At 43.5% G+C, this 27449-nt stretch overlaps 1 protein-coding gene across 8 annotated transcripts in view; it reads right to left on the bottom strand.

Moving 5' to 3' along the window:
* DIP2C (disco interacting protein 2 homolog C) overlaps positions 1-27449 on the bottom strand; it is a 655955-nt gene that overhangs the window by 240146 nt on the left and 388360 nt on the right. For all 8 annotated transcript variants that reach the window (XM_075315465.1, XM_075315466.1, XM_075315463.1 and 5 more), the window contains 3 exons: positions 19090-19221; positions 14245-14364; positions 4687-4884 (listed from right to left, as the gene is read on the bottom strand). In XM_075315465.1, coding sequence (XP_075171580.1) covers positions 4687-4884; positions 14245-14364; positions 19090-19221 — 450 coding nt within the window. The remainder of the gene's footprint in view (positions 1-4686; positions 4885-14244; positions 14365-19089; positions 19222-27449) is intronic.

The raw sequence follows: 27449 nt of genomic DNA on the forward strand, positions 1-27449 counted from the left end.
CATCTGGGCGATTGGTAAAAAGTTTGAGACACTGATTTACATCAATAGTCATTGAAATGTTCTCAACAAAAAAACTTTTCTTTTTTTTTTTTTTTAAACCAAATTGTTGTGAATAAATAGTGAAAAAAAAACAACCCAAATAGGAAAACTTTTAAAAATGTCCTTGGACCTTTGTGATTTTTTTCCATGCTACATTGGGTCATAAAAATGTAGAATTTGGAAGTTATTTCCCCCAAATTGGAGAAAGAACATAAATGACTTTGTAAGAAAATTTACAGTAAATGTAAGGATCTCACTTTGCCCATTAGAGATGTTGGTAGACTGAAAATACTCGAGTTCTCTGGGGAACAGGAAAAGGAGGACAGAGATAGGACTGAACATAGTCATCTCAGCCGCGGCTAAAGAAGTGGGGGCCACAGGAAAAAAAACAGGGCATATACCCAGGTGTTAGGTGTGGGGTCTGCAGTGTTAACAGAATTGAAAAGACAGCGTAATAGATATTTTGAATGCATTCAAATGACGTCATCGTATAGCTATATACATATAGAGGAGCCACTGTATGGCTAATTGTGAAGTGGGCCTGGTATATGGGATACATCAGGGGTGACTACAAAGACAACCATCAACATGATCCTGAATGTGATTCCAAAAGTGTTTGTCCGTATTTGCAGACATTTTATTTATTTTTAACTTGAATGCATGTATTTGGTATGAATAACAATTTTTGCATTTACGTTGCATTAAACCCTTTGCGCAGTTTGGCTTTTACAGACTCTTTGTGTCCCGGCACATTCAACTTAGATGTGGACTGAGATCATAAATCAGCTCAGGAATTGTTGAATGAAAGAGCCAGAAAATTTCCCAGAAGACTGTCAGCGTCAGTTCACTAACAAATTCTCAGTTGACTCATTCTGTATAAAGCCATAGAAAATACAACACAGAGGCTACTGAAGGCAAACAGTGCAAAATGTTTAAGGAAACCCAATTGCAAAAGTGATTTTTAGACCCAAATACATGCATCTAGACCTATATGGACACAACGAAATGTGCGATGACTCCATGAAAACAGTGGCATACTGCCAATGACGGCAGACCATGTGGTGGCTATGGGGCCCTTGAGTTATGGGGGGCCCATGAGTTATGGGGGGCCCAGTGCCAGAGCGCACTTTCAACTGTATTGGCACCATGGAAACTGATACAGTTGAAAGCAATGATGAAAGAGGGCGCTCCACTGATGCTCCCTCCACCATTATTCTCCTGCTATGTCGGTGCTCTGACGTTTCAGCACAGTGGAGCGCGATGATGTCACTACTGCGTGCTCACTGTACCGAGATCTACAGAGCTGTGGAACACACACCGTTGCAAAGACAAGAGGATAGGGTTAAAGAGAAGAGGTGAGTATTTTTATTTATTTATTTTTTTATTTTATTTTTTTTTACAATCACTGAGCATACTGGTAGAGGACTATGGGGTGTGCATTATACTATTTCTAGGACTAAGGGGTGCGTTATATTATTTGGAGGACTATGGCATGTGCATAATACTATTTGGAGGACTATGATGATGCGTTATATTATATGGAGGACTGTGGGAGGTGCATAATACTATATGGAGGACTATGTGGGTGCCATAATAATATTTGGAGGGCTATTAGGAAACCTTTATACTTTATGGAGAGCTATTTGAGGCCTGTATTGGGGGTCATTATACTATATGAGGGCCCATTATACTGCATGGAGGGCTGTCTGGGGGTCACAGTTGGGGATCATACAGTGTTTGGGTCACCATACTTTGCCGGGGTAGTTGAAGGGGGCTACAGTAGGGTCATCATACTATGTGCGGAGGGTACTGTGGAGGAATTCACTGTGGGAGTATCATACAGTGTCTGAGAGGCACTTTTGCTGGTATCATACTTTATGGGTGCAATTAAAGGAGAATCTAGGGGCTTCTATAGGGAATAAAAAACCAAAAAACTTTGTAAGGGCTCTAAAGTTCTGAGATATGTACCTATTTGACCCAGCAGAATATTAATTAATTATTTATTATCATTAATATTATTATTATTTTGCGGGGGGGGGGTGATATTTATTGTCCTGTCTTTATCATTTGAATATTTTTATGTGTGTTTATTTGGCTATTTGTTGGATAGGTGGCTCTTCATTAGATCCTTTTTGCGGGTTATGATTCCTTTACTATTTTTAATATTATATTATTATTATTATTTTTGTTAAAGGTTACATTTTAAACTCACGTTTTGCTTTTCTCAAGTAATTATTAGTGAGTGGATTTGATTTACACAAGGACGTGAAGACTACTTTTTCTTTCCCTTCTTTGGTGCTTTATCTGGTCATACACATAAGATAATCAATCGGTCAGATCATTAATCAGACGTCCAAATGATCCAAGCATCAATATTGCATGTGGTAGGGGGGAAAAAAAAAAAAAAAGTAAAAAAGCTGAATGGTCTTGCGAAAGTAGTAAATCCACAGCAGTACACTTGCATTGTCAGACGGCAATAGCCAAAAACATCCTACATGGCGTTACATTTTTAAATTATCTATATTATTGATTCTTAATAGGCCACCACACAGGGCGTATTGTGTGAATACCGGCAGCCTCCACTGAAGGCCCAGTTTTGTCCCACATACCTTCTGTCTTTGGAAGTGACAACCTCCAGTATTTTGTTCTCATTGAAACAGATTACTTGTTTGCCAGACAAAAGTCCACCGTTGGCCATTGCAAATCATCATGTACATTTCTGATGGCCAACATGTATGGTCTAATTCATCTATTTCAGTACATTTTTAATTTATGTGTATGGGCAGCGCAACAATCCTGGAACTTGTGTAATAGGTGGTGTGAATATGCTATGTTTATGTATTTACTGTCGTATATTACAAATGCACGTGTAGATATTAAAGTGTTTTAGAATGGAGTACCCTTAGGATGTAATCAAGCTAGGATTGTTTAACAGGTTACCAAACGTTGTTCGAGCGGCCAGGTTAGCTGTCGGTAGACCGAGTTAGAAAGTGTGTTAGATGAGATAGGCTTAAGAAGGAAAAGTGAGAAACGACAGGGTGAATGGTTGGGAAGGGGGGCTCCAGAGGGAGCACAAAGTGAGAAGACAGGGAACCCGAGGTAACCTCTGGAGATCCGGTGCCTACAGCTCACCCCGGCGGGCTTAGAGAGTTAGTGGGCTAAAGAGCCATCTGGGCCCAGAAGCAGATGAAGTTGAGCTGTACTAGGGGAAGGCAGCGCAGACCCTAGAGTATTGAGGATGTGGACCAAGATTGCAGGGGACAGCACGTAGAGTAGTATCCTATAGAGGAAGGAAAAAAGGTCATGTCTGTCATAACGGTGTTGAAGAATAAAAGTAACCAAAACTGATTAAATAAGTGAACTCTGGTGTCATGTGTCTTACAACGTCGAGGACTAGCACTAGGGGGTGACTGACACCGGTGTGAAACAGCAAGTAAAGGGTACTTTACACGCTGCGATCTCGCTAGGGAGATCACAAGCGATCGTACCCGCCCCCGTCAGTTGTGCGACATGGGCAAATCGCTGCCCGTGGCGCACAACCTTGCTTACCCCCATCACACGGACTTACCTGCCCTGCGACGTCGCTCTGGCCGGCGAACTACCTCCTTTCTAAGGGGCGGTTTGTTTGGCGTCACAGCGACGTCACACGGCAGGCATCCAATTGAAGCGGGGGGGCGGAGATGAGTGGGACGTAACATCCCGCCCACCTCCTTCCTTCCGCATTGCCGGTGGAGGCAGGTAAGGAGATGTTCGTCGCTCCTACGGTATCACACACAGCGATGTGTGATGCCGCAGGAACGAGGAACAACATCGCTAATAAGCAGAGAACGATTTTTGGTTTCAGGACGACCTCTCTGCGGCAAACGATTTTTGACCGCTTTTGCGATCGTTTAAGGTCGCTCGTACTTGTCTCACACTGCGATATCATTAATGACGCCGGATGTGCGTCACAAACACCGTGACCCCGACGATAATTCACTAACGATATTGCAGCGTGTAAAGCCCCCTTAAGTGTCGTGCCCTGCCCAAAGTCAGTCCTGCACACAGAGTCTCCTTGGCGAAGGGGAGCGGCGCCCGAGCATCCCGGGGCTGTCACCTTCCTTCACTTACATGGACTATTAATATGAGAGTACCCTTAACAGAGTTTCAGCACTTGGAAAGTGGGAAAAAAACTAAAATGGTTAAAATCCTAAATTCTACAACATAAATAATGGAATTGAAGCACGGCCCCCTCCTATCCTGACCAGATGGCCTATGCTGAAGAGCTGCATATTCCACCCGTAATATGGACACGTATTAGTAACAGAAATACATTTACATATTAATTCCATTCCTAGAACTGTAAAGTAATGAACGTCAGAACATGTACGGCAGCAACTGCAGTAAAGTCATTAATCAAAGTGACATTACCTTCATTATATTCACTTTTACTGATTAATTGGAGTGTAAAAGTCGAATCCACAACTTCAATAGCCTTTATATAAGGCTGGCCTTTGGTGCTCACCTTATCTGTGCATCTGTTCTTCGTTTTAATATGCTCAGAAGAAACAGGCCGCTTCATCTGGATCCATAACATTCAGTACAAGTGCGGTCAAGGACGTTAAACACACTTTGATGTTTTCTTTCAACACAAATCCAGATTCTTACCATATGTCAATATGTAGAGTGGTTTTCCATTGGTATCCATAGTGGTAAGGCAGGGCGCTTTAGGTGATATGGTTCCCCATCGCTGTAGTGCAGCTTCTAATGAAGGCGGCCAATTTGTGACTACTCCCAACTGCTCCCCTCGCATGGCTAACATCTGGGCTCCTTCTGGTTTTGGCTGGTTTGGGTCAGGCTGTTGGACTATAGATAAAATATAAAATGAGATTTAATGTCATTACAACATACATATATTTTACAATGGAAACAGAAGTTTAGCCATTCCTTTAGATTGAGGATGTGCAACGTTCCTGGTGAGATCAGTTGATTGTCCCGGCTTCCATTCAGAGACCCTGGCAAACAGCTAATTTTGCCAAGGAAGGTCAAGGTAATCCTGAATCAGCAGACTTTTGTCTGCAGGTTCACACTATGGTATAATAAAAGTTGCTTTGAAGATTTGCTTTCCTTTAAAATGTAGCTATAAGTAGATCTCTACCTTCGAATATTTTCAGTTATACATAAATCTAAACGTACATTAAAGGCGAAGTAATTTGCAACCACGTTAGTTAACTTATCTTGAACTAATCCTGAGTTACAGCTGCATTATACTCCAGAGCTGCATTCTCAACCTTTAACTAGTTGTGTGGAGTCTATTTGACCCAGAGTAAGTTTGTTTTCGTCATCTTTATACAAGTATAGAAGGTAGGTAACCGTCCGTAACCTTCCCTGCTCGGGCGCCCCTTCCTTCTGTGATCAGCAAAACGTGGCAGCAACTACACGTGCCATGCGACTAATAGTGTAAAGTGCCCGGCTGGAACCTCCACCCCCTCCCCAGGGGGGAGGTGGAGGCTGGCATGACGTGGCTAGGGGGGATAGGGTGAAGAGGAAGAGGGGTGGGGGTTCAGGGACTGTTAGGTTAGACAGTGGGAGAAGGAGTCATTGCTGCGGCTGCAGCTGAAGTAGTTGTCCCGCCCACGCTTCCCTGTTTTGTTTTGTTTGTTTTATTTTGTTTGTTTGTCTGGGTCATAGTGGCAGAGGTGGTGGGGGTGGGGTCCTCGAAGTTGGTGAAAATTGGATTGGGGGGTCCCAATGGAGGTGGAACCCCCCCCGTTAATTACTGGTTTGGGGAGTGGTCTGGTGATCATGGGGGAACATCGGCTTGGTGGGGTCGGTTCCCGTGCTTGGTGGTTTAACCCTTCCCCCTCATATTTGTTTGGTGCTCCCGAGTTGGTGGTTGCGGTTGGGAGTAATGGGGTTGAGGGGGAAGGTAGGATCGGAGTATTGAGTGATCACCAGATTGTTTGAGCTTCGAGGACCACAACCCCCTGTTTTATAAATGTTATTATGAGTTATGTTTAAATAAAAGGCTGCTGTGGCAATTTTATCCAACTATGTGTCTGTGGTCATTTCAATAAGGGGTTAAGCCATTGGGGGTGGGGGTATGGTAGCAGTATAAAGGGGGTCACCAGGACTCCACTATGCCAACGTCAAGTATTTGGTGCGACTGACTGAAGGTTAAAGAAGAACTCACAGGTTGTTTTTTTTTTCTATAACTGCACCCCCACCTGATTGTCTTTCACAATCTACACTTTTTAATGTTAATATAGTTCCACTAACTTTCTTCCCTTCAACCTCCATTTCTATGTTTTACTCTACAGGTTATTCCTCTATGCTCTGCTAAAAATGCCACTATGCATCAGTGGAGGGATGTCTTCTGCTATATGCCTTTAGCTATATTCACCAAAATAATCATACAGTCAGGGAGGTTGAACACTTAGATTATAAAAGTGCAACAGGCACTGTGCAGTCATCATCATTAACTTTGATATACGTTTCTGTTGCCCATAAGTCTGAATTACTGATTTATCGAAAAGTTTTCCACACTTTTCTGCTTGAATGTAGAATACAATGTGGCAGAAAACATTTCTAGCTCAGATCCGATATATCAACAGGAACTGATGAATCTTTGCCAATGTATTTACAAGTTGATACGTTCTGAAGATAAATTTATGTATAAACTGTAGAATGAGGTTAGACATTTGCATAAAAAAAAAAAGAAAACCCATACATTACTGCTATAAACCATGTAAATGTTTTCTTCTGTCTTTTATATACAGAATCGCACTGCTGTACAGACACAATGGGTAAGGACTAAGGACACCCAACACATGGGATGTTACTGTGGAGTTTCTCTCTGCTCTATAATTAAGGAAAACTATGGCAAAAGAAGGAGATTATTATGATATTAGTCTGCTGCCAGATTCTAAATAGGATTTATTGGCTTTGGGCGCCTCTCACGCTTCAGCACAAATGAAAGTTGACAAATTGATCAGATGCAATTAGCGGATACGTGACAGCATGCCAATTCTAGTGGAGTCAGGTGTGTAGCGCTTATTAATACTCTCCAAAGACAGAAGACCGAGCGGGGAGTTGTGCTATGCCGCAATGAGAGATCACCTAGGGCTCATGTTGACTGTCTTGTCCAAGGATATTCGAGAGGATTTCTATTACAACTGCAAGTTTTAGGAAAAATAACATTAGGGCTCGTGCACATGACCATATTCTGGTCCTCTTGTTTGTCAGGAGCCCGGAGAACTGCGCTACCTGACAGCAACCTAGCCTCCTCTTTCGATTAGCTCCTTTTATAACATCAAGTCAGGCTGAAAAATCAAAAGAAGAGTCAGGGATGCCGGCAGATAGGAGTCAGCACGCAGATCAGTTGCAGATTAGTGTAGTGACCATTGGACCGGTTTTGGCAAATTAATTTGCACTCTCTAGATGGTGGGGGTCCAACCTACGGAACACATACTAATTTCCAGAGAGGGGCACTTATCTCCCCTAGAATGGATCAGCAGTGAGCACAATCGTCCGCTTCTCTATTCACCGTCTATGGGACTGACGGGAAGCAGTATTCGGCTTTCTTATGCAGATCCATAGAGAATAAATGGAGTTTCAGTCAGGCATGTGCGCTGCAGCTCTGTTCTGGCGTAGATAAAAGTGCTCCATTCTGGTAATAAGTGGGGGTCCCAGTGGGTGGACCACCAACCTAAAACTTATCACCTATCCTGATATAGGTGATAACTTGTTCTACACTGGAATACTCCTTTAGATAATATCTACCGTATTTTCTGGAGTATAAGATGACTGGGCATATAAGACGACCCCCAACGTTTCCAGTTAAAATATAGTGTTTGGGATATATGGTATATACTCCAGTGTAAGCTGACCCAAGTAATGTGCCCATTGTTTAGTGATGTCCCCTGCTGTAATGTCCCCATTGTTTAGTGAAGTCCCCTGCTGTAATGTCCCCATTGTTTAGTGAAGTCCCCTGCTGTAATGTCCCATGCAGTAATGAGCCCATTGTTTAATTAATAATGTCCCCTGCTGCAATGTCTCCATTGTATAGTAATGTACCCAGCTGTAATGTCCTGTGCAGTAATGTCTCCATTGTTTAATAATGCCCTCCTACTGGTTCCCTTCTGTCCCCTATTATGCAGTTGCTTACACATAATAAAAGATATTCTCACCTGTCCTCTGTTCCAGCAGTGCCTCCAGCTGCTTCTTGCAGTCCACAGGCACACAGACTCCTCCGTGATAGCGTCCGATGTGCGGAGCGGCCGCTGCAGGATGTCGTCATGGCTTTACTACAGTTGAATGCTTTATGGCGCCACAAAGCATACAACTGCAGTAAAGCGCGTACAATACACAAGGCCGCCGCTACTATCAGCGCTTTACTGCAGTTGAATGCTTTGTGGTGCCATAAAGCATTCAACTGTAGTAAAGCCATGATGACAACCTGCAGCCGCCGCTCCGTACACCGGACGCTATCACGGAGGGGTCTATGTGCCTGCGGACTGCAAGAAGCAGCTGTAGGCAGTGTGGGCACGGAGGAGAGGTGAGAATATCTTTTATTGTGTGTAAAGCCATGACGGCACCGTGCACCGCCGTATAAGACGACACCCGGTGTATAAGACGACCCCAGACTTTTGAGAAGATTTTCAGGGGTTAAAAAGTCGTCTCATACGCCGGAAAATATGATAAATAAAAAGTCTTTTATCTACGTAAACTTGGGAGGACTACATAACAGGGGGTAAATACTTATGCGAGGAAAAGATATTAAAGGGGTTATCCGGCTTCTTTGCCATTTTTTTATTATTTCCCTATTGGGCTACATTGGGGCAGGTAAGTAGATAGAGACCACTTACCTGCCCTGCTGTCAGCCCCTCTCCCCCGGCTCAGAGCGGTCATGTGACTGCTCCTGCCGCGATTTTGCTGCTTCCGGTCATTTCATGTCAACATTGGCAGGGCCACGTTGACATGCAAATGTGGAACAGCATGTCGCCTCCCTGCTGGGCTGTACAGTGCGAGGAGTCACCGCCCCCGTCCCTGCACCCTCCCACACATTCCCCCGCACCTCCAGTAACCTCCCCCTGCACTGCTGTGGGGTCCGTGACCTGGGGGCGGGGCCTGGCGGCGGCGGCTGCCGTGGTGTCAGCTCCAGCACCGGGCCCCTGCTCAGGATCACACATTCAAATGTACCGGCATCACAGATCACCGATGCCGGTACATTTGAAAGTGCTGATGAGAAGCAGCGCAGCGCAGCTTCTCATCACTGTCCCTCCGGCTGTCTGTGCTCTCTACAGCACAGCGGTGACGTCACTACTGTGCTGAAGAGAGCACAGACAGCGCACGAACGTGCAGGAGCGGCGGGGACCGAGGACGGGTGAGTATGTACTCCACATGTGTTCCCGATGGGGATGGGGATGGGGGGGTTGCAGAGCCATATGTGTGCGTGTGCAGAGCCATATGTGTGCGTGTGAGGTGCAGAGCCATATGTGTGCGTGTGCAGAGCCATATGTGTGCGTGTGCGGTACAGAGCCATATGTGTGCGTGTGCAGAGCCATGTGTGTGCGTGTACGGTACAGAGCCATATGTGTGCGTGTGCAGAGCCATATGTGTGCGTGTGCGGTGCAGAGCCATATGTGTGCGTGTGAGGTGCAGAGCCATATGTGTGCGTGTGAGGTGCAGAGCCATATGTGTGCGTGTGAGGTACAGAGCCATATGTGTGCGTGTGCAGAGCCATGTGTGTGCGTGTACGGTGCAGAGCCATATGTGTGCTTGTGCAGAGCCATATGTGTGCGTGTGCGGTGCAGAGCCATATGTGTGCGTGTGCGGTACAGAGCCATATGTGCGCGTGTGCGGTACAGAGCCATATGTGTGCGTGTGCAGAGCCATATGTATGCGTGTGCGGTGCAGAGCCATATGTGTGCGTGTGCGGTACAGAGCCATATGTGTGCATGTGCGGTGCAGAACCATATGTGTGCATGTGTGGTGAAGTGCCATATGTGTGTGTGTGCGCTACAGAGCCATATGTGTGCATGTGCGGTGCAGAGCCATATGTGTGCATGTGCAGAGCCATATGTGTGCGTGTGCGGTGCAGAGCCATATGTGTGAGTGTGCGGTACAGAGCCATATGTGTGCGGTGCAGAGCCATATGTGTGCGTGTGCGGTACAGAGCCATATGTGTGCGTGTGCGGTGCAGAGCCATATGTGTGCGTGTGCAGAGCCATATGTGTGTGGTGCAGAGCCATATGTGTGCGTGTGCGGTACAGAGCCATATGTGTGTGTGTGCAGTGCAGAGCCATATGTCTGCGTGTGCAGAGTCATATGTGTGCGTGTGCGTGTGCAGAGCCATATGTGTGCGTGTGCGGTACAGAGCCATATGTGTGCGTGTGCGGTACAGAGCCATATGTGTGCGTGTGCGGTACAGAGCCATATGTGTGCGTGTGCGGTGCAGAGCCCGATGTGGGGCTGTTATTTGCAATGCTGTAGTGATACCAGGTCAGGTGCTGGGGAAGAATACTGACAGGGAATGTGTGTGCAGGGGGCGGGCAGGGGGCGAGGCTGGACACTGGGGTGGGTGGTGACAGCTCTGACTGAGGTTTAGCACAGGAAGTTATCATGTTTGCTTGTGCTGAATGTAAACAAGAAGCTGCAGAGAATAAAGGGATAATTCAAGAGGAACAAAAGTTAGAAAACAAAAAATAACAATGTAGGTGTGATTTATATGACAATACAGCACAGATAAACTCAAAAATTTTTGTTAAGCTAATGTCGGGCAACTCCTTTAATTAAATAAATAAATATATCCATATTATATTTTATAAATTTTCACATTGGGGTTTTGGATGCGGCGACTCCCACAGATCATTAAAACAAATCAGTAGAAGTGATCGACGGATGCTGTCCCGCTTTAATTCTGGTTGGCTCTGCGTGGCTGTTCTTGGAGAGTGGAGCAAGTGGTATATGGACTAGTGGAAATCTATGGATCTCTACAACTCTCTACTCACGTCTTCAAGGCGAGATGATCACAGCCAATCTAAACCGAAATGGCACAAGATAGAACTCCCAAGATGAATTATATAGGGATTGGTGTCAAGGAAGACTAAAATTAATTTAGATACAAAGAATGACTTCTGTGTTTCCTGCATTAACATCAAGGCTTTATGAGGAGGCAAAAGCCAATATTAGAGGACTGGAATCAATAGGATTACACTTAAACAGGGTAATGTATATGCTCTCTAATGAGTATTTATCCTAGATGTTTTTAGCACGAATCAACTTAAAAAGATTGTGAGACATTAAAAAAAAATCCTCTGAAAACAGCTTAGGCAATAAAATGCAATATATACTGTAAAGCATTAAATAAATAAGCAATATATCTCAATAATAGAATACAATTAAGTCATACTCACCTTACCAGACCCTCGTCACTCCAGCTCTAATGCTTCCTGGTCCCTTACAAATCTCTGTACTGTTCTGCAGCTGACCCCATGTCAAGACAATAAGTGATCAGCTGCTGAAAAGTACTAGGTCTGAAAGGCGAGTGAGAATGTCTGGAACCAAAAAGGACGAGGGGTCGCTAAGGTATCACTTAACTGTACAACATTATAAAATTGTTTTTAGAAAATGATTTTATGGCTAAACAACCAGAACCCTGTAAAATGACTAGTGAGTATACCTAGGAAATAAAGGGAGACTGGAGAAAAGTTGTAATTTTATGTTAAAAGTTTAAGTTTGAGAATAGGTTTCCTTAAAGGGGTATTCCATTCCCATCTTCAAGATCCTATCTCAATATGTAGTAGGTGTAATAATAATATTAATAATAATATTACCAAATACCTCCACTTAGAAATGTAGTATAGTTCTCCTGATATAGCCATGTCTCTTACATCATGTGCAAGGCATGGGAGCGTACGTATCCATGGTTACAACCACAGTAACTGTCACTATATGAGTGGATGTAACCATGGATGCCCAAGTTGCAATGCCCTGCACATGAGGGAAGAGACATGACTGTGGAGATAGGTGCAAGCACAAAGGAAGACATGCTCATCACCCTTCATTTTTTTTCACAGTGACATTCTTGTATGACTGTGGGACTTCCACTGTCAGAGGTTAACAGTAAATATTGTGAGACCACAGCCTTAAAGCACCATTAAGCTTTTTTTTATCGCTGTAGTGGTGCTTTTAATCTAAGGTCTCTGCCCCCGGTTTTCTACTCACCTTCCGGCATCTTCACCTTCTATCCTGATGATCCGGTTGATCACCGGCAGTTTATGACCTGCTGACTGCTCCAGTGTTTCATAAAGCGCACTGAAGGTCACTCTTCAATACAAGTCATTGAGACCCTCGTTCCGCTTCTCATACACTTTCATTAAGATCTTGTAACGTAACTTCTGACTTCCAGCAGTCAGAAGTTGCAGTAACAAGAGTATGCTGAGGCACCGGATTGGCAGCGGTAAAAGGTGAAGATGGCAGAGGGTGAGTATACGAGAAGGGTCAGGGACCTTAGTTTAGAAGAACAACTCCAGAGCTAAAAAAATAAAATAAGTGGGGTGGGGGGAGGTCGGGAGGGGAGTTGGGATTCGAGGAAATACAATATCTGTAATTTTGTAGTTTAACATAATCATAATGTATTGTATTATATGATTATTGATTATCTGTTTTTGTTATTAAAAACTAATAAAAAAAAGATTTAAAAAAATAAAAAATGCTGGTGATTAATACTTTGATGTATTAAACTTTTTTCCCCCAATCTAAAAAAATAATGATAGGAAGTTCCAAATTTAAGTTTTATCAACTTTTTATATGTATTTTAAGTGTACCTACATTTCAGCAAAGATTTCCAGGACTTTACGCAACTTGTCAATTGTAGGAATCGTTATTCAATAAAAAAAAAACACATTTTACTTAAAGGGAACCTGTCAAGTCCCCAAACGCTATTAACCTACAGGTATGGGGATAATCTGCAGGTTAATAGCGTTGAGTGGCTGCCACACTGAAAACCCAGCTACCGGGAGGAAATAAACTTTATTCCTGTGGGCAGCCTCGTGCTCTCAGTCACCTCAGTATATAGTGAGCGCCGGCTGTAACCATGCCCCAGCATTGATTGACAGCTGGCTATACACCGTTCATTTCTTTCTGGAAGCCACACTGCACAGCTTTAGAACGCTGTTAACCTGCAGATTAACCTCATACCTGCAGGTAAATAGCAGTTGGGGACATAAGTTCCCTTTAACTCATGTATACCCTGTTACTATAGAGTTACCAGCCAGGACAAGAAGCCATGTACGGCATTGTGAATTGGTTACATGGCATACATGACGGTAGAGATCAGTGACTAGTTGAAGAGGTCAGTAGACTTAAGAATGGGATATGACTTCCAGTCAGATCAGCGGGGAACTCAAATGGTGAACAACGCTTATATTTTTTATTTTATAACGAACCCTACTCCATGACAAATTTTAGAAAGCTTCTGGAAATGTTTTCCAGAAATGTTATTTTGATCCATCACTCCTCAACAGACATTAAGTGTTCCGATTCCAATAGTGCGGCCGATATTAAGATATTTTCCAATTAGGCTGGTTTCACACTTGCGTTGGACGGGATCCGTAGCATTGCGTTGTGTGACGCATGCAACGGATGCGTTGCATATAGTGGCACAATGCATGCTACGGATCGTACAAAATAACGCAATCCATTGTAGTTTTTTTTCCTTGTCTTTACACATCTGAGCATGCGCAGTTGTGTAAAGACAGCTGCGTTAACGGAATCCGTCAAATGACGCATTCTAACGGAATCCGCCACCATAGGCGTCCATTATTAAAACAACGGACGCCTAACGGATTCCTGCAGGTTGCGTTTTTTTGACACTCCACCAAGCGCAGAAAAACGTTACATGCTGCGTTCCATCCGCCCGACGCAGCGTCAAAATAACGACGCTGCGTCGTCCAGCGGATGCAACGCAGACACTTGCGTTACAGTGCGTCGTCCATACAAGTCTATGGAGAATAGCGCAGTGCGTTAACGTACTGCGCTATTCTCCATCGTGACGGAATGCGCTGAACGCAAGTGTGAAACTAGCCTTAGCAGCCAATCAGAATCAAAATTAAAAAAGTGTTATCAAGTCGGCAGAATAGAAGTAATTTTCCAATCAAACTTCCATTTCCCAAATTTCATGCAGCTTGCACTATAATAATTAATAGCAATAAAATATCTAACCTTCTAATAACTCCTCAAAATCGTCAACAAAGAACTCCCGTAACGGTGGCCGCTTGGGTCTTTTTAAGGTGTTGACAAGTTGCTGGATCTTTGCAGACACTCTACTGCTTACAGGAACACCTATAAAAAAAGAAATGAACAGAAAGCTCAGTAATACACCAGGAATTCAGAAGACAAACAGACATGCTGCCGTCTGAATGTTCAGCTATATATTTAATAATAGCCATTTCGGTTTTCATTGGTTGACTTTAGAGACAAAGAAAGATATTAGATATTATACCCACATCTAACCCAGATCATCTCATCTACCAAGGTGAAGCAATGCAGCCAGACTTTCCCAATGATTCTCAGATACTTCAGATGGTCAGCTGGAAGCTCCACTGACCACGAGGTTTAGATTATGATTTCCAGGTTCTGCCTCAATGCGGTGGGGATTGGATGGAGCCATCATGACAACTGACCTTCAATTCAACATCTATAGGACTGACCAACCTAGGGGAAAGCAGCACTCAGCTCTTGAATGTAGTAGCAGTAGTCATGGGGGAGAGGATGAAGAGGGAATCAGGATTACACAGGGTGTAAATTGATTCCCAGGAGTGGGACCATTGGCCATGTCTTGACGAGAGCACTGGAAGAATAACTGCCGTCATCTGAGGCTCTTCTTTTGATTAGCTGGTCTGGTGCAACATCACATGTGCATAAGGCCACATTTACATTGTGCCAAGCTGATTAATCAAAAGAAGAACTGGGAATGCCCTTATGTAAAAGGTAGGTCACAGAGTTACCATCTGTCAGCCACAGATTACCGACATTGCCGCTGGACTGGGTCCTGCGAAATTATATGGGCCATCTCTAATCAGGACCCCTGTTCTCGTAATCCACAGGGGTCCCAGTTAGGGTGGATAGATCCTTGGTGCAACATATGTGGCCACACAGGGGTCCAAGAAGTAGAAAGGCCCATTTCTACCTTCAAAACAGGTGGAATTGTGGGCCTGTATCCTGTTTATGCACAGGGGCCTTCTTCTGTCTGTGTCCATAAGTTGTTTCAGTTGTGAACTTCTGACCAAGCAGGCATGTTTTGCCAATCCTGTGGAGATTTTGTAAGGAACCTATACAGCATAAACTGCTAATGATAGCTGGCTATTTTCCGTGTCGAGACTCCTAACAGAGGCTCCACAGACCTTTTTGATTTGCATACTTCCAGTAGCAATGCACCTAGGATTTCAGCACCTTTGTTGGCTGCCGACAGTGTTTTCTCTGGCTGGTGTCCTCGAGATCAGTGATTGTTTTGTCTTGCTGGTCTACTAGGCATTGCTCCCACATGGCCAGAATCCTACTCCACACTGATGAGGGGCAATACCCCGAAACAGCTGTCTGTGGATGGATACCTGGCCTTGGCATTTTCCTTGTCATATCTTTAAACTCGTAAAGAGTTGGATATTGACTAAAAGGGCCACTTAATATGGTGGTTATGGTGGTTTCCTAAAAAGAGACACTCCTTGGCTAGGTCCTTCCCGGAGGGATATCTGGCTATTTTCTGTGTCGAGACTCCTAACAGTGGCTCCACGGACCTTTTTGTTTGCATACTTCCCAGGGGACAATGTACCTAGGATTTCACTGTGTTGAGCGCCTTTGTTGGCTGCCGGCAGTGTTTTCTCTGGCTGGTCTCCTCGAGATCAGTGATTGTTTTGTCTCAATGATAGCTAATAGCTATCCCTCAGCTGAGTATACACGTGTCCTGACTGGGAATACGGGGGTAAGCTGAGCCTAGACCTCTCTGTCAGAGACTTCTCTTCCAGAAAATATAAGTTCCAGACATTAAAATTCAGCATACTGAATCTTGCTCTTCCCTGTTGTGGAGGCCCACATAAACATAACGCGATCATCCCATCGCCATGAAAAATCCACGTTAGGCCCTCATCGCTCTAATGTCTGAATGGCGAATTCAAGAATTAAATATCTGATGGTTCTGATAACAAAAAAATGCATAATGCTATAAGTCATCCCTTCGGCTTAGCAGATGTGTCAGATACGACCATGGTGGAGCGCCCCGTGACTCGTAATCATTGCCACATTGCAGTTTTCTAGTAGTACATTAACTCTTCCAGGAGTTAAAAAGTAAAATCAGCAGCCAACGCTGCCAAAGGCAATATCCATTATTGCGGAAGCGGCTGTTCTGCAGCGGTGAGGAATGCAGTAACTTGTAATTATTTTCTCACAATTTTAAATGACTGTTCACAAAATAATTAGTGTCAGCCGCAAAAAAACTGCACCGATTGTGTTCTCCGGATCAGATCGCTCCTCTAACTTCACAATACTAAGAGTTTGGTTTTCATTTTGGGACGAATTGATAAAGAAAACTAATTAAGAGCTGTAAAAGAATAACTGGATCTAATATCCTGATATAAGTAATGTTATTTTTAGTCATTATTTTAAACAAACTCATTAAAAGCATAATTATATTTAGAAGTTTCAGGATTTAACAGATGTCTGGATATTGTAACACGGGAAAAATCTATGCATAATATTAACTCCAAATACCCAATATTAACTAAGTCCAATAAGTCGGAGATTGAAACAATGCAATATAATGCCAAGAAAAGGAATCGTTTTGCCTAAAAAAGGAAAAAAATCTTTCTTTTGGGAGAAATTAAAGCAATACAGTTACATTTTAATATGACAGGTCCGCACTTTAAGAAACAAACTCTTGGGCAGATCAAAAACTTTTTCAGGTCTATAATGGGAAAAATGAAGAAAATCTCCACTTCTTTGTTCCACTTATTTCCAGATATTACCAAAGGTCTATTAACATTAACAAAACCAAGCAAAAAAATTGCTTTCTTTTCCTGCTTAAAAGGAACGTCTGGTTTAAAATGAGTGTCTTCTTGCACTGGAGGATACAATATTCCTGTATGTTAGGCCTCCTTCACACTTCCGGGTCTCTGGTAAATGGACATCCGTTTTCACATATAACAGAGACAAGGACTCACCTATTCCCATTACAAGCAATGGGATTGGTCACACATCCGTGTTTTCACGCGGACCGTGTACACCACACGGCAGCATCCGTGTTGTCTGATGGCAACACAGGTGTCACACGGACCGCACACTGATGTAATCCATGTGACATCAGTGTGATATGTACCGGAGAATACACAGGTCACATAAAAATAAAGAATTTTTATACTTACCTGTATCCGATGTTGCGGTCTCTACCTCTGCTGTTGCTTCCGGGCCCGCTCATTAAGCTCATGCATATTCACTGCAAGCAACACAGACCCGGAAGTAACAGCAGCGCGGGAGACAGCAGCGCCGGAGACAGGTAAGTATACCAAACTCAAGATGTCCATGTGCAATCCTGATGTCACACGGATAGCACAGGGACAGCACACGGAACACGCACACACATAACCACCTACAACACGGACTGTGTAAAACATTTGTGTTTTGCTCATATGTGCCTTAGCAGCACACCTTATTAATTTAACAATTAAATTAATGTGAAATACTTCATTTCACCTGCGGTGGTGCTGCAAGGAAAGGATTAATGACAGATTACAGGCAATTGCTGGCAGTCTAGTCATCAGAACACCCTGAGATCAATGGAATTTTGAGACAACCTTTTGACAAAAAGGATTATTTACGCAAGAAAAGAGGTATACTGAATGGAAACACACTGTAAACTATCTTCATTTGGTCAATGTAATGCTCCCAGCAAGCTTCTGTTCACACCATCTTTTTTTTTACACCATGTCCAGCATATACATTAGGAGAACCTCTTGAGCATAGATATTTAAGCCTAATGTCACACCTCCCAATGCCAGGTTATGAGACTCCAACTGGTCGCTCAAAATAATTTCTGTAGCACGCTGTTCATTCGGTGTCCGAGAGCTTTACGCAATACCCTGCTGAGTAACACTCTTTAAAGCTGTTTTTGAGCAATCCGTGGGAGTCTTAGGACCTGGACCCTGACTAATCTAAAGAGTGTGCAACCAAAGAGCAGCATGTAAAAAGAAATAGATGATTCTTAAGCGATGTTCAATCTACTAAGAATAGCCAGAAAACATTACAGGAACACCCACTTTAATGAAGCACTCCCATCAAATGTTTTTATCTTCATGATATATTGCAATCATGATATCATATAGCACTGTGTACATACAAGTGCTCGTTTTGCATTTCTAACCATTTAATTCTTCTTTTTTCCATAAGGCTACTGTTTTTAATCACGCAAACTGAATCCTTCCAAGCTCTATGTAGAAACTACAAATCTAGGTTAATGAAAACAATTTGTAGTTCTAATGATGATTCATGTAGTTTCTACATAGAGCTTAAAAGGATTCAGCTAGTCTGTTTTTAATCACATGACATCATAGACCTAATGAAAAAGAGAAGAATTAACCGGGTAGAAGGGCAAAACGAGCGATTCTACTTATATATAGTGCTATATAATATGGTGATTGCAATATATTAAGTGGATAAAACTTTGATCGGAGTGCTACTTTATGCAAATTTAAATAAACTCATCTTATTTCGCCAAACAACCTGGTAAAAAGCAGGATGGTTAGGGGTATGCTGATTAGCTTTTTCAGTGGAAGGGATCCTGGAAAAATATTAGTCAGTTTACACTAGTTTGTAAGATTGGGGTTACGTATTAAACGCTTCTGGCATCGATCAAGTCCATTTTAATCTTTGGCTATTGATGCGGTACAGTCAGTGTGATCATCACAAGGATTTCAACTATAATTGTAGCATAACTTGTAGAATTTGACACATAAATAAGTAAGAAAATTAGATTTTGCATGTTATCAAATTTTCTATTTGGTGATCCAAACTGCTACTTACCATCTCCTGTTTCCATAAGTTCAGCATTACCATATTTCGAGGTGGCTCGTGATGTGGATCCCTGTGGTCTTTCTACTTGTATGGAGTGCTCTGAGGTGTATGTGGTAACATCTGGAGGGGCTGAATGGTTTTCTGTAAAAACACAATATGACTTAGCCATAGAGAATACGGAGACAAAAACTGCAAACACTGATTGGCACCAGAATCTACGTAGTGAAAACACTGATTGGCACCAAAATCTAAGTAGTGAAAACACTGATTGGTACCAGAATCTAAGAACTGAAGAATAGTCTATATTTTCATGTATTGACACTTACTTTAAAACAGAGTAAACAGACAGCGTTACGGACACATATAACTAATAAACTTTTACATCAAGCGGTCATAACAGATGCTTTTTTGCAAATGTATTGGAGACATGTATTCTGAAATCAACAAAAAATAACAAGAACTCGACTGAAGCTTCTGCAAACAAAAGGAAAACCGGGAGAAGGAAGACGGAAAATGGAACATTAAAATAGACAGATTTCTGGGAGGGACACAGGCAATTTTCAGACATTTCAGGTAAGCCAAGGAGGGGCGATCAAGCATTGCTTACATTTATTTCAAAAGTACAATACAATACCTGAAGCTTATAAACATCATATACGCCTGATATACAATGTTTAGAAAGCCTATGACCGGAGAAGTAATGGAACTTGTATTATATTGGATGACATGTTGCTCGTTTAATGACGGCTACTTCATATTTGCAATATCTATATAGATGCAGATAATTCATTTCAGAAACCATTGCTGCCCTAATGGAGAAAGCATGAACTAAAAAAAAAAATATTTCCATACATAAACTGCTCTGGTTTCTTCATCATTGAAAATTAATTACAATAAATAATGCTGTCCAGTGCTGCTTTCCAGAATCGTGGTTTTGTGAATTGATCCCGATTGTGCACAGGTAGTGTCGGGTTGTGATAATGTGAATGTATGAGGTCATGAAATACAAATAAAACTGGAAAAAAAAGGCAAAGAAAAAAAATGGCAAATTTGTAAAGTTACTTTTTACTATTGGTTTTGGTGAATTTTGAATAAAAAAAAAAAAAAAAAAAAAGTACCGTATTTTTTGGACTATAAGATGCACCTAGGATTTGGAGGTGAAAAATAGGAACAAAAAATTTGAAGCAAAAAATGTGGTGACCAGTCTTGAGCTGCAGTGATGTAATGAAGAGGCTGGGTCAGTGGGACTGCGCCTGTGCTGTTCTGTGCTGCTCTAGCACTACCTCTTCATTACGTCACTGCAGCTCGGGATATGGATTGGAGACCACCGACTTCCTCCAGTGTAGCATGGTGGCAGTTATTTCAGCAGAGCTAGAAAGCATTAATCTGAGAGTAAGGCCAGGGCTACACGGGGCACTAGTGCGATGCTCGCATGACACTCGACTCACGCTGGCAGCACAGCAGGAGTGTCATGCTATTATCCCTGCGACTGAGGTCCGTTCCTCAGCTGCGGGGGGCGGGCTGGCACTGAGGAGGGGTGGGCCAGCGCTGAGGAGGGGCGGGCCAGCATGGAGGAGGGGAGGGAGGGATTTTTCTCCCTCTCTTCTCCAGAGCCGGCTATTGCCATTCTCACACTGCAGTCGCAGTACACACGCGGATGTGCAGATTCAGCTGAAATGTATTGTGATGCAGAGATCAAATCAATGATTATGGTCTGCCATTCACAGTTGTCTCCTAGTAGTGATGCCATGTGTCACCCACGGTGGGCACACCAATGTCAGCTGCCGGCCTTTGCACCAGCAATAGAAAAGAATGCCATGCATTGTGGGAGCGGAGGAAGGAGAGAACAATCTTTTTTTTTTCCATGTGTTGGAGAACAGCGGCAAACCAGGGATCATTATTACAGGATGGGCCCAGGAGGAAGGGGGGGGGGGGGTTCATTATACTAGAAAAGGGCCCAGGATGGCAGATATTATTATTGGATGGGTACATTGTACCAAGAAGAAGGCCAGGATGGGGAACTTTGTACCAGGATGGGGGACATATATTACTGAAAGAGGCATTACACCAGGACGCAAGATATTAAAAGGGTGGTTCACCCATATTTTTTTATTTTCTAGATCGATATTATATTGAGCAACAATGCTTCTCTCAAATACCTTATGTTGGCAATAGTGCCTGTGAGAGGCGCTATTGCAGACCGCTGTTCCCCGCTCCGTGACCTTGGGGATCTGGTGACGTCACGTCAAGTTCCTGCCCACGTCTCATCATTGCGGCCGGCCCCGCTCTTCCTGACTCACTGAGCTGTGGGTGGTGTTTCTCCGCTTGTCACAGCTCAGTGTGTCTCCTGCTTGCAGAGCTTTGCTGTGAGGGAGGAGGGAGCTGATAGGCTGTTATGAGCAGTGAAACACCACCCACAGCCCATCACTCATGGACACTGCGGACGGCCGTGGTGTCAGGAACTTGATGTGACATCACTGGATCCTCGAAGTCATGGAGCCCGGGGGTCACAGAGCGGGGAACAGCAGTCTGCAATAGCGCCTGTCACAGGCATTATTGCCAACATAAGGTATTTGAGAGAAACTTTGTTTCTCAATATAATATCGATCTAGACAATAAAAAAAATATGGGTGAACCACCCCTTTAACAATAGAAGTCCCAGAAATTTCGAGCTCCCCCCAGAAGTCCCGAAAGAGGGTCAAATGACCCTTAGTCCTAACTGACAACTCTGATGGCTCCAGTTAGCATCCTTTCATTTGTAAATGTGGCCATTGCCTGAGGAATCTGCAGGGGGCAATTGTGTTGACCCACCTCAACAAAGGTCTTGTAAGAGAGTGTAAACAAAAGAATGTCATTCGACCCGTCTCTGGGTTCCAAAGGTAGAAATGTTAAATGACCCCTCTCTGGGACTTCTAGTGCTAATACTGGAAGGGGCCCAGGATGGAGGGAATTATAACTGGAGTTGACACAGATGGAGAATTTTCTTACTGCAAAGGTCATAGGATTTTGGATATTATTATGGCAAGGAGCCCGAGATGGGGGTTATTATTATTACCAAAAGGGGTCTTAGATGGGTGACATTAGTACAAGAAGGGTGGACATTATTACATTATGGGGTGGTGGGGAATACAGTGCCTACAAGTAGTATTCAACCCCCTGCAGATTTAGCAGGTTTGATAAGATGCAAATAAGTTAGAGCCTGCAAACTTCAAACAAGAGCAGGATTTATTAACAGATGCATAAATCTTACAAACCAACAAGTTATGTTGCTCAGTTAAATTTTAATAAATTTTCAACATAAAAGTGTGGGTCAATTATTATTCAACCCCTAGGTTTAATATTTTGTGGAATAACCCTTGTTTGCAATTACAGCTAATAATCGTCTTTTATAAGACCTGATCAGGCCGGCACAGGTCTCTGGAGTTATCTTGGCCCACTCCTCCATGCAGATCTTCTCCAAGTTATCTAGGTTCTTTGGGTGTCTCATGTGGACTTTAATCTTGAGCTCCTTCCACAAGTTTTCAATTGGGTTAAGGTCAGGAGACTGACTAGGCCACTGCAACACCTTGATTTTTTCCCTCTTGAACCAGGCCTTGGTTTTCTTGGCTGTGTGCTTTGGGTCGTTGTCTTGTTGGAAGATGAAATGACGACCCATCTTAAGATCCTTGATGGAGGCGCGGAGGTTCTTGGCCAAAATCTCCAGATAGGCCGTTTTATCCATCTTCCCATGGATGCGGACCAGATGGCCAGGCCCATTGGCTGAGAAACAGCCCCACAGCATGATGCTGCCACCACCATGCTTGACTGTAGGGATGGTATTCTTGGGGTCGTATGCAGTGCCATCCAGTCTCCAAACGTCACGTGTGTGGTTGGCACCAAAGATCTCGATCTTGGTCTCATCAGACCAGAGAACCTTGAACCAGTCTGTCTCAGAGTCCTCCAAGTGATCATAAGCAAACTGTAGACGAGCCTTGACATGACGCTTTGAAAGTAAAGGTACCTTACGGACTCGTCTGGAACGGAGACCATTGCGGTGGAGTACGTTACTTATGGTATTGACTGAAACCAATGTCCCCACTGCCATGAGATCTTCCCGGAGCTCCTTCCTTGTTGTCCTTGGGTTAGCCTTGACTCTTCGGACAAGCCTGGCCTCGGCACGGGTGGAAACTTTCAAAGGCTGTCCAGGCCGTGGAAGGCTAACAGTAGTTCCATAAACCTTCCACTTCCGGATGATGCTCCCAACAGTGGAGACAGGTAGGGCCAACTCCTTGGAAAGGGTTTTGTACCCCTTGCCAGCCTTGTGACCATCCACGATCTTGTCTCTGATGGCCTTGGAATGCTCCTTTGTCTTTCCCATGTTGACCAAGTATGAGTGCTGTTCACAAGTTTGGGGAGGGTCTTAATTAGTCAGAAAAGGCTGGAAAAAGAGATAATTAATCCAAACATGTGAAGCTCATTGTTCTTTGTGCCTGAAATACTTCTTAATACTTTAGGGGAACCAAACAGAATTCTTGTGGTTTGAGGGGTTGAATAATAAATGACCCTCTGAATAAACTTTTCCCAATTTAAAAAAATAAATAAATAACATTATTTTTTGCTGCAGTGCATTTCACACTTCCAGGCTGATCTACAGTCCAAATGTCACAATGCAAAGTTAATTCCGAATGTGTAAACCTGCTAAATCTGCAAGGGGTTGAATACTACTTGTAGACACTGTATGTCTTTATAGAACTTAAAATGTTACAAGCGTTTCTATATTTGACCAACATGGAGGAGGGGGACCAGGTCCAAAGGGGGCACTTCAGACTCTAGTTACACCTATGCAGACACACCCATAATAATCAATGGTGACAAACCTACCTACAGCTTCCCTTTAAAATTTTGTAAATAATTCACTGTAAAGTTGTGTATCAAAGATGGGTAATGGCAATAGTAAACTAACCAATATGGAAGAAGACAGGTAGTCAACAGAAACCACCTTATTTTGTGGGAAATGTCTGGGCTCATATGAGGTATTATTTTTAATGATCATATAAACCACTACTTATGAGATTGAGTCAACTCCCTTTGAGTGAAATATTGAACGGCAATTTCCCTCTTACGACAAATCTTCTTTACGAACGGAGGAATTTTTAATTTTACTGCTTGTTCCCTAGATTACCTACCATTTCTGCAGTCTATCATAGTTGGCCGGTCTCCCAGGCAAGGACTGCAGAGCCTGCAAGCTCTAGGCTCTAACGCTTGCAAGCACTGCTCTAAAGCTAGCCAGATTGCGGGAACCTGTCAACCTCTTTATCCTTAAGGCTGCTTTACACGCAGCGACATCGCTAGCGATGTCGCTGGTGAAAGCACCCGCCCCCGTCGGTTGTGTGTCACGGGAAAATTGCTGCCCGTGGCGCACAACATCGCTAGGACCCGTCACAAGTACTTACCTGCCTAGCGACGTCGCTGTTGCCGGCGAACAGCCTCCTTTCTAAGGGGGAGGTTCGTGCGGCGTCACAGCGACGTCACACAGCAGCCGTCCAATAGAAGCGGAGAGGCGGAGAGCAACCGAAAGAAAGTGACGCCCACCTCGTTGCCGGAGGATGCAGGTACGATGTTGTTCGTCGTTCCTGGAGTGTCAAACGTAGCGATGTGTGCTGCCTCAGGAACGATGAACAACCAGCGTCCTGCAACAGCAACGATATTTGGGATTAGAACAACGTGTCAATGATCAGGTGAGTAATTTTGATCGTTAGCGGTCGTTCGTACATTTCACACGCAACGACGTCGCTAACGAGGCCGCATGCGCGTCACGAATTCCGTAACCCCAACGACATCTCGTTAGCGATGTTGTTTTGTGTAAAGCCCCCTTTAGTCTCTTCCTTAGGCAGCAGAGACAAAGACGCCTCTTCTTGCAGCATGGGAGAACATACCGTTCCAGTCACCAGTCAGTGGCTCAAACAAGCCCCTGCATAAAAACGTCAATCAACAGGGACGCACCACTCCTTGGCAAAGCAGGAAGTCAGGAGGCAGGGGAGCGGTGTGCTCCTGATGCACTATTTTGAGACAACCCATTTAAGAGTGATTCCTCAAATCTAGGACAACCCAGTGACAGTATGCGGTTCTATAACACAGTATTTCAGGAAAGAGTTTGAAAAGTTATGTAGAAAATGAGCCTTCGAATATGTTGGGATCTTGTAGTTTGCAAAAAGAGAGGTGATCCACTGCTTCTCCTACTTAAACCATTCTGAAGCAGCATTAGTGTTTATTAGACGGACATACACCCCTCCCAACCATAGCGAGGATGTATCAAATGGCATCAGCTAGGAACAATTTGTAAGTACTGACCCAAGACAAGTTAACCTTCCATTATACATCAAATGGTAAATACTCCATTAATTTCTCACAATGACAAGAAACACTGCAGCCCATGCTGGGGTTTTGTCTTAATGTTTAATGAACTCCACAAGAAACGGAACATGGAATATATTCGAACACCAACACACAACCGCTTATAGGCTTAGAATCGAAGGTTGTGGAAGAGTGACCATAAAGACTACAAACGGGCACAGGAAATCAAGAAGGGAGACATACATAATCCAATGCAGAAACTAAGATAAAATTGCTGATAAATTTATAATACTAGGGATTTAGTCTTCTTTAAGGCTGTGTTCAGCTCTTCCATTGACGTATATTCCACTGGATTTCCGTCTAGCCCGTTGGCTGATCACAAGGCAAACCATATCCATAAGAAGAAAAAGTGGGAACATCCAATTAAAATATAATTTCCTTTCATTTGAAAATTCATTAAATCATCAGCATGACAGAATAGTAGTACATTTTGTTGACACATTTTGACCTTTCGGTTTTAGTTGTAATTATGTCATGTTACAACTAAGACCAAATGGTCAAAACGCGTCAAATATGTGACTATCCTGACATGCTGATACTTTAATGGATTTTCAATTAACGCAAATTATATTTTAAAATCGTAAGTTCCAGCATTTCTTCCCAAAGATATAGCGCCCAACACTGTTGAACACAGCAAAAAAATGCCAGAGAGATGGAGGATGCACCTGTATCCAACTTATTGGGGTCAGTTCACTTGCCAGAAGTTGTCTGTATACATTGGTAAGATTTGCTGTTGTATGTCACAAACGAAAAAGCTCCAGCTTTTGCCACTGGATAAAGTTAGAAGTAGGTTAATCTAACAAGCCTTTCTGGTCATGATGGCTTCACTGGATACTTATGCAGGTACTTATGCTGTGAGGTGCCATTAACCCCTTATTACCCAAATTGCCACCACACCAGGGCAATCGGGATGAGCCTGGTAAAGTGTCAATCTAATGAATGCGACAATCCTGGGCAGCTGGAGATTGCTATTTTTAGGCTGGGGGCCCCAGTAAGCATGGGTCTACCCAGCCTGAGATTAGCAGCTTCCAGCTGTCTGCTTTATCATGGCTGGGTATCAAAATTGGGGGGGAACCACATGCCATTCTTTAAAATTAGTTATTTAAATAATTTTAAAAAAGCTGCATGCAGTTGTTCTTATTTTGATACACAGACAAGATAAGCGCATGGCAGGGGTCTGCAGCCGTGGGCTTTATCTGTGCTGGGTTTAATACAGGGAAACCCTATGCCAATTTTTTAATGAATTTATTTTTACACCAATAGAGAGGTAAACACAACACCTCCAATTGACAGCAGTAAGACAAGCTGTCACAAAGTGTGGGGGTGCGTCTGACTGCAACCAGAGACGTGGGGACTGCCGGTGGGCGGGGAAAACAGTGCGTATGCATGAAGTTAATAAGTGGCCCAGAAGCAGTGTACAGCTGTGTCAAAGACTCGATAAGCATAATGCATCTGGCTTCCCTTTTTTTTTCCCCCCTTATTTTTTTAATTACCCAAGTTGTGGGACTTGGATCATTACCCAGAGGTCCTCGAGAACTCCGGGCCCAGGGTTGGTGTTCAGGTACTTTAGAACCCACGCGGATCTGAAGTTTTACAGTCCACGTCCGCCCATCACTAGACCCGACTTGATTAGTAAAAAGAGCAGAAAGGTATCATGTACCCTCTGTATTTGCATATTTTGGCACACCAAACTGGAGGATCGAGAGGATGTGGTGGCAGATGCATCATCACCTTTCCCTTCACTTCTGTCATGTTATTTAGATGCATGTTTAAAGGGAATCTGTCAGCAGGTTTTTGATATGTAATCAGAGCAGGATGATGTATGGACAGAGACCATGATTCCAGCGATGGTTCACTTACTGGGCTGTGCTTTGCTGTTTCAATAAAATCAGCAGGAGATTACCACTACATAAATAATTGCCTCCTTGTTCAACTAAACCCTCGCACCTGTGATTAGCAGTTTTTGTCAATATACA

This window comes from Anomaloglossus baeobatrachus, chromosome 6 (genome assembly GCF_048569485.1).
Source record: "Anomaloglossus baeobatrachus isolate aAnoBae1 chromosome 6, aAnoBae1.hap1, whole genome shotgun sequence".
Classification (NCBI taxonomy): domain Eukaryota; kingdom Metazoa; phylum Chordata; class Amphibia; order Anura; family Aromobatidae; genus Anomaloglossus; species Anomaloglossus baeobatrachus.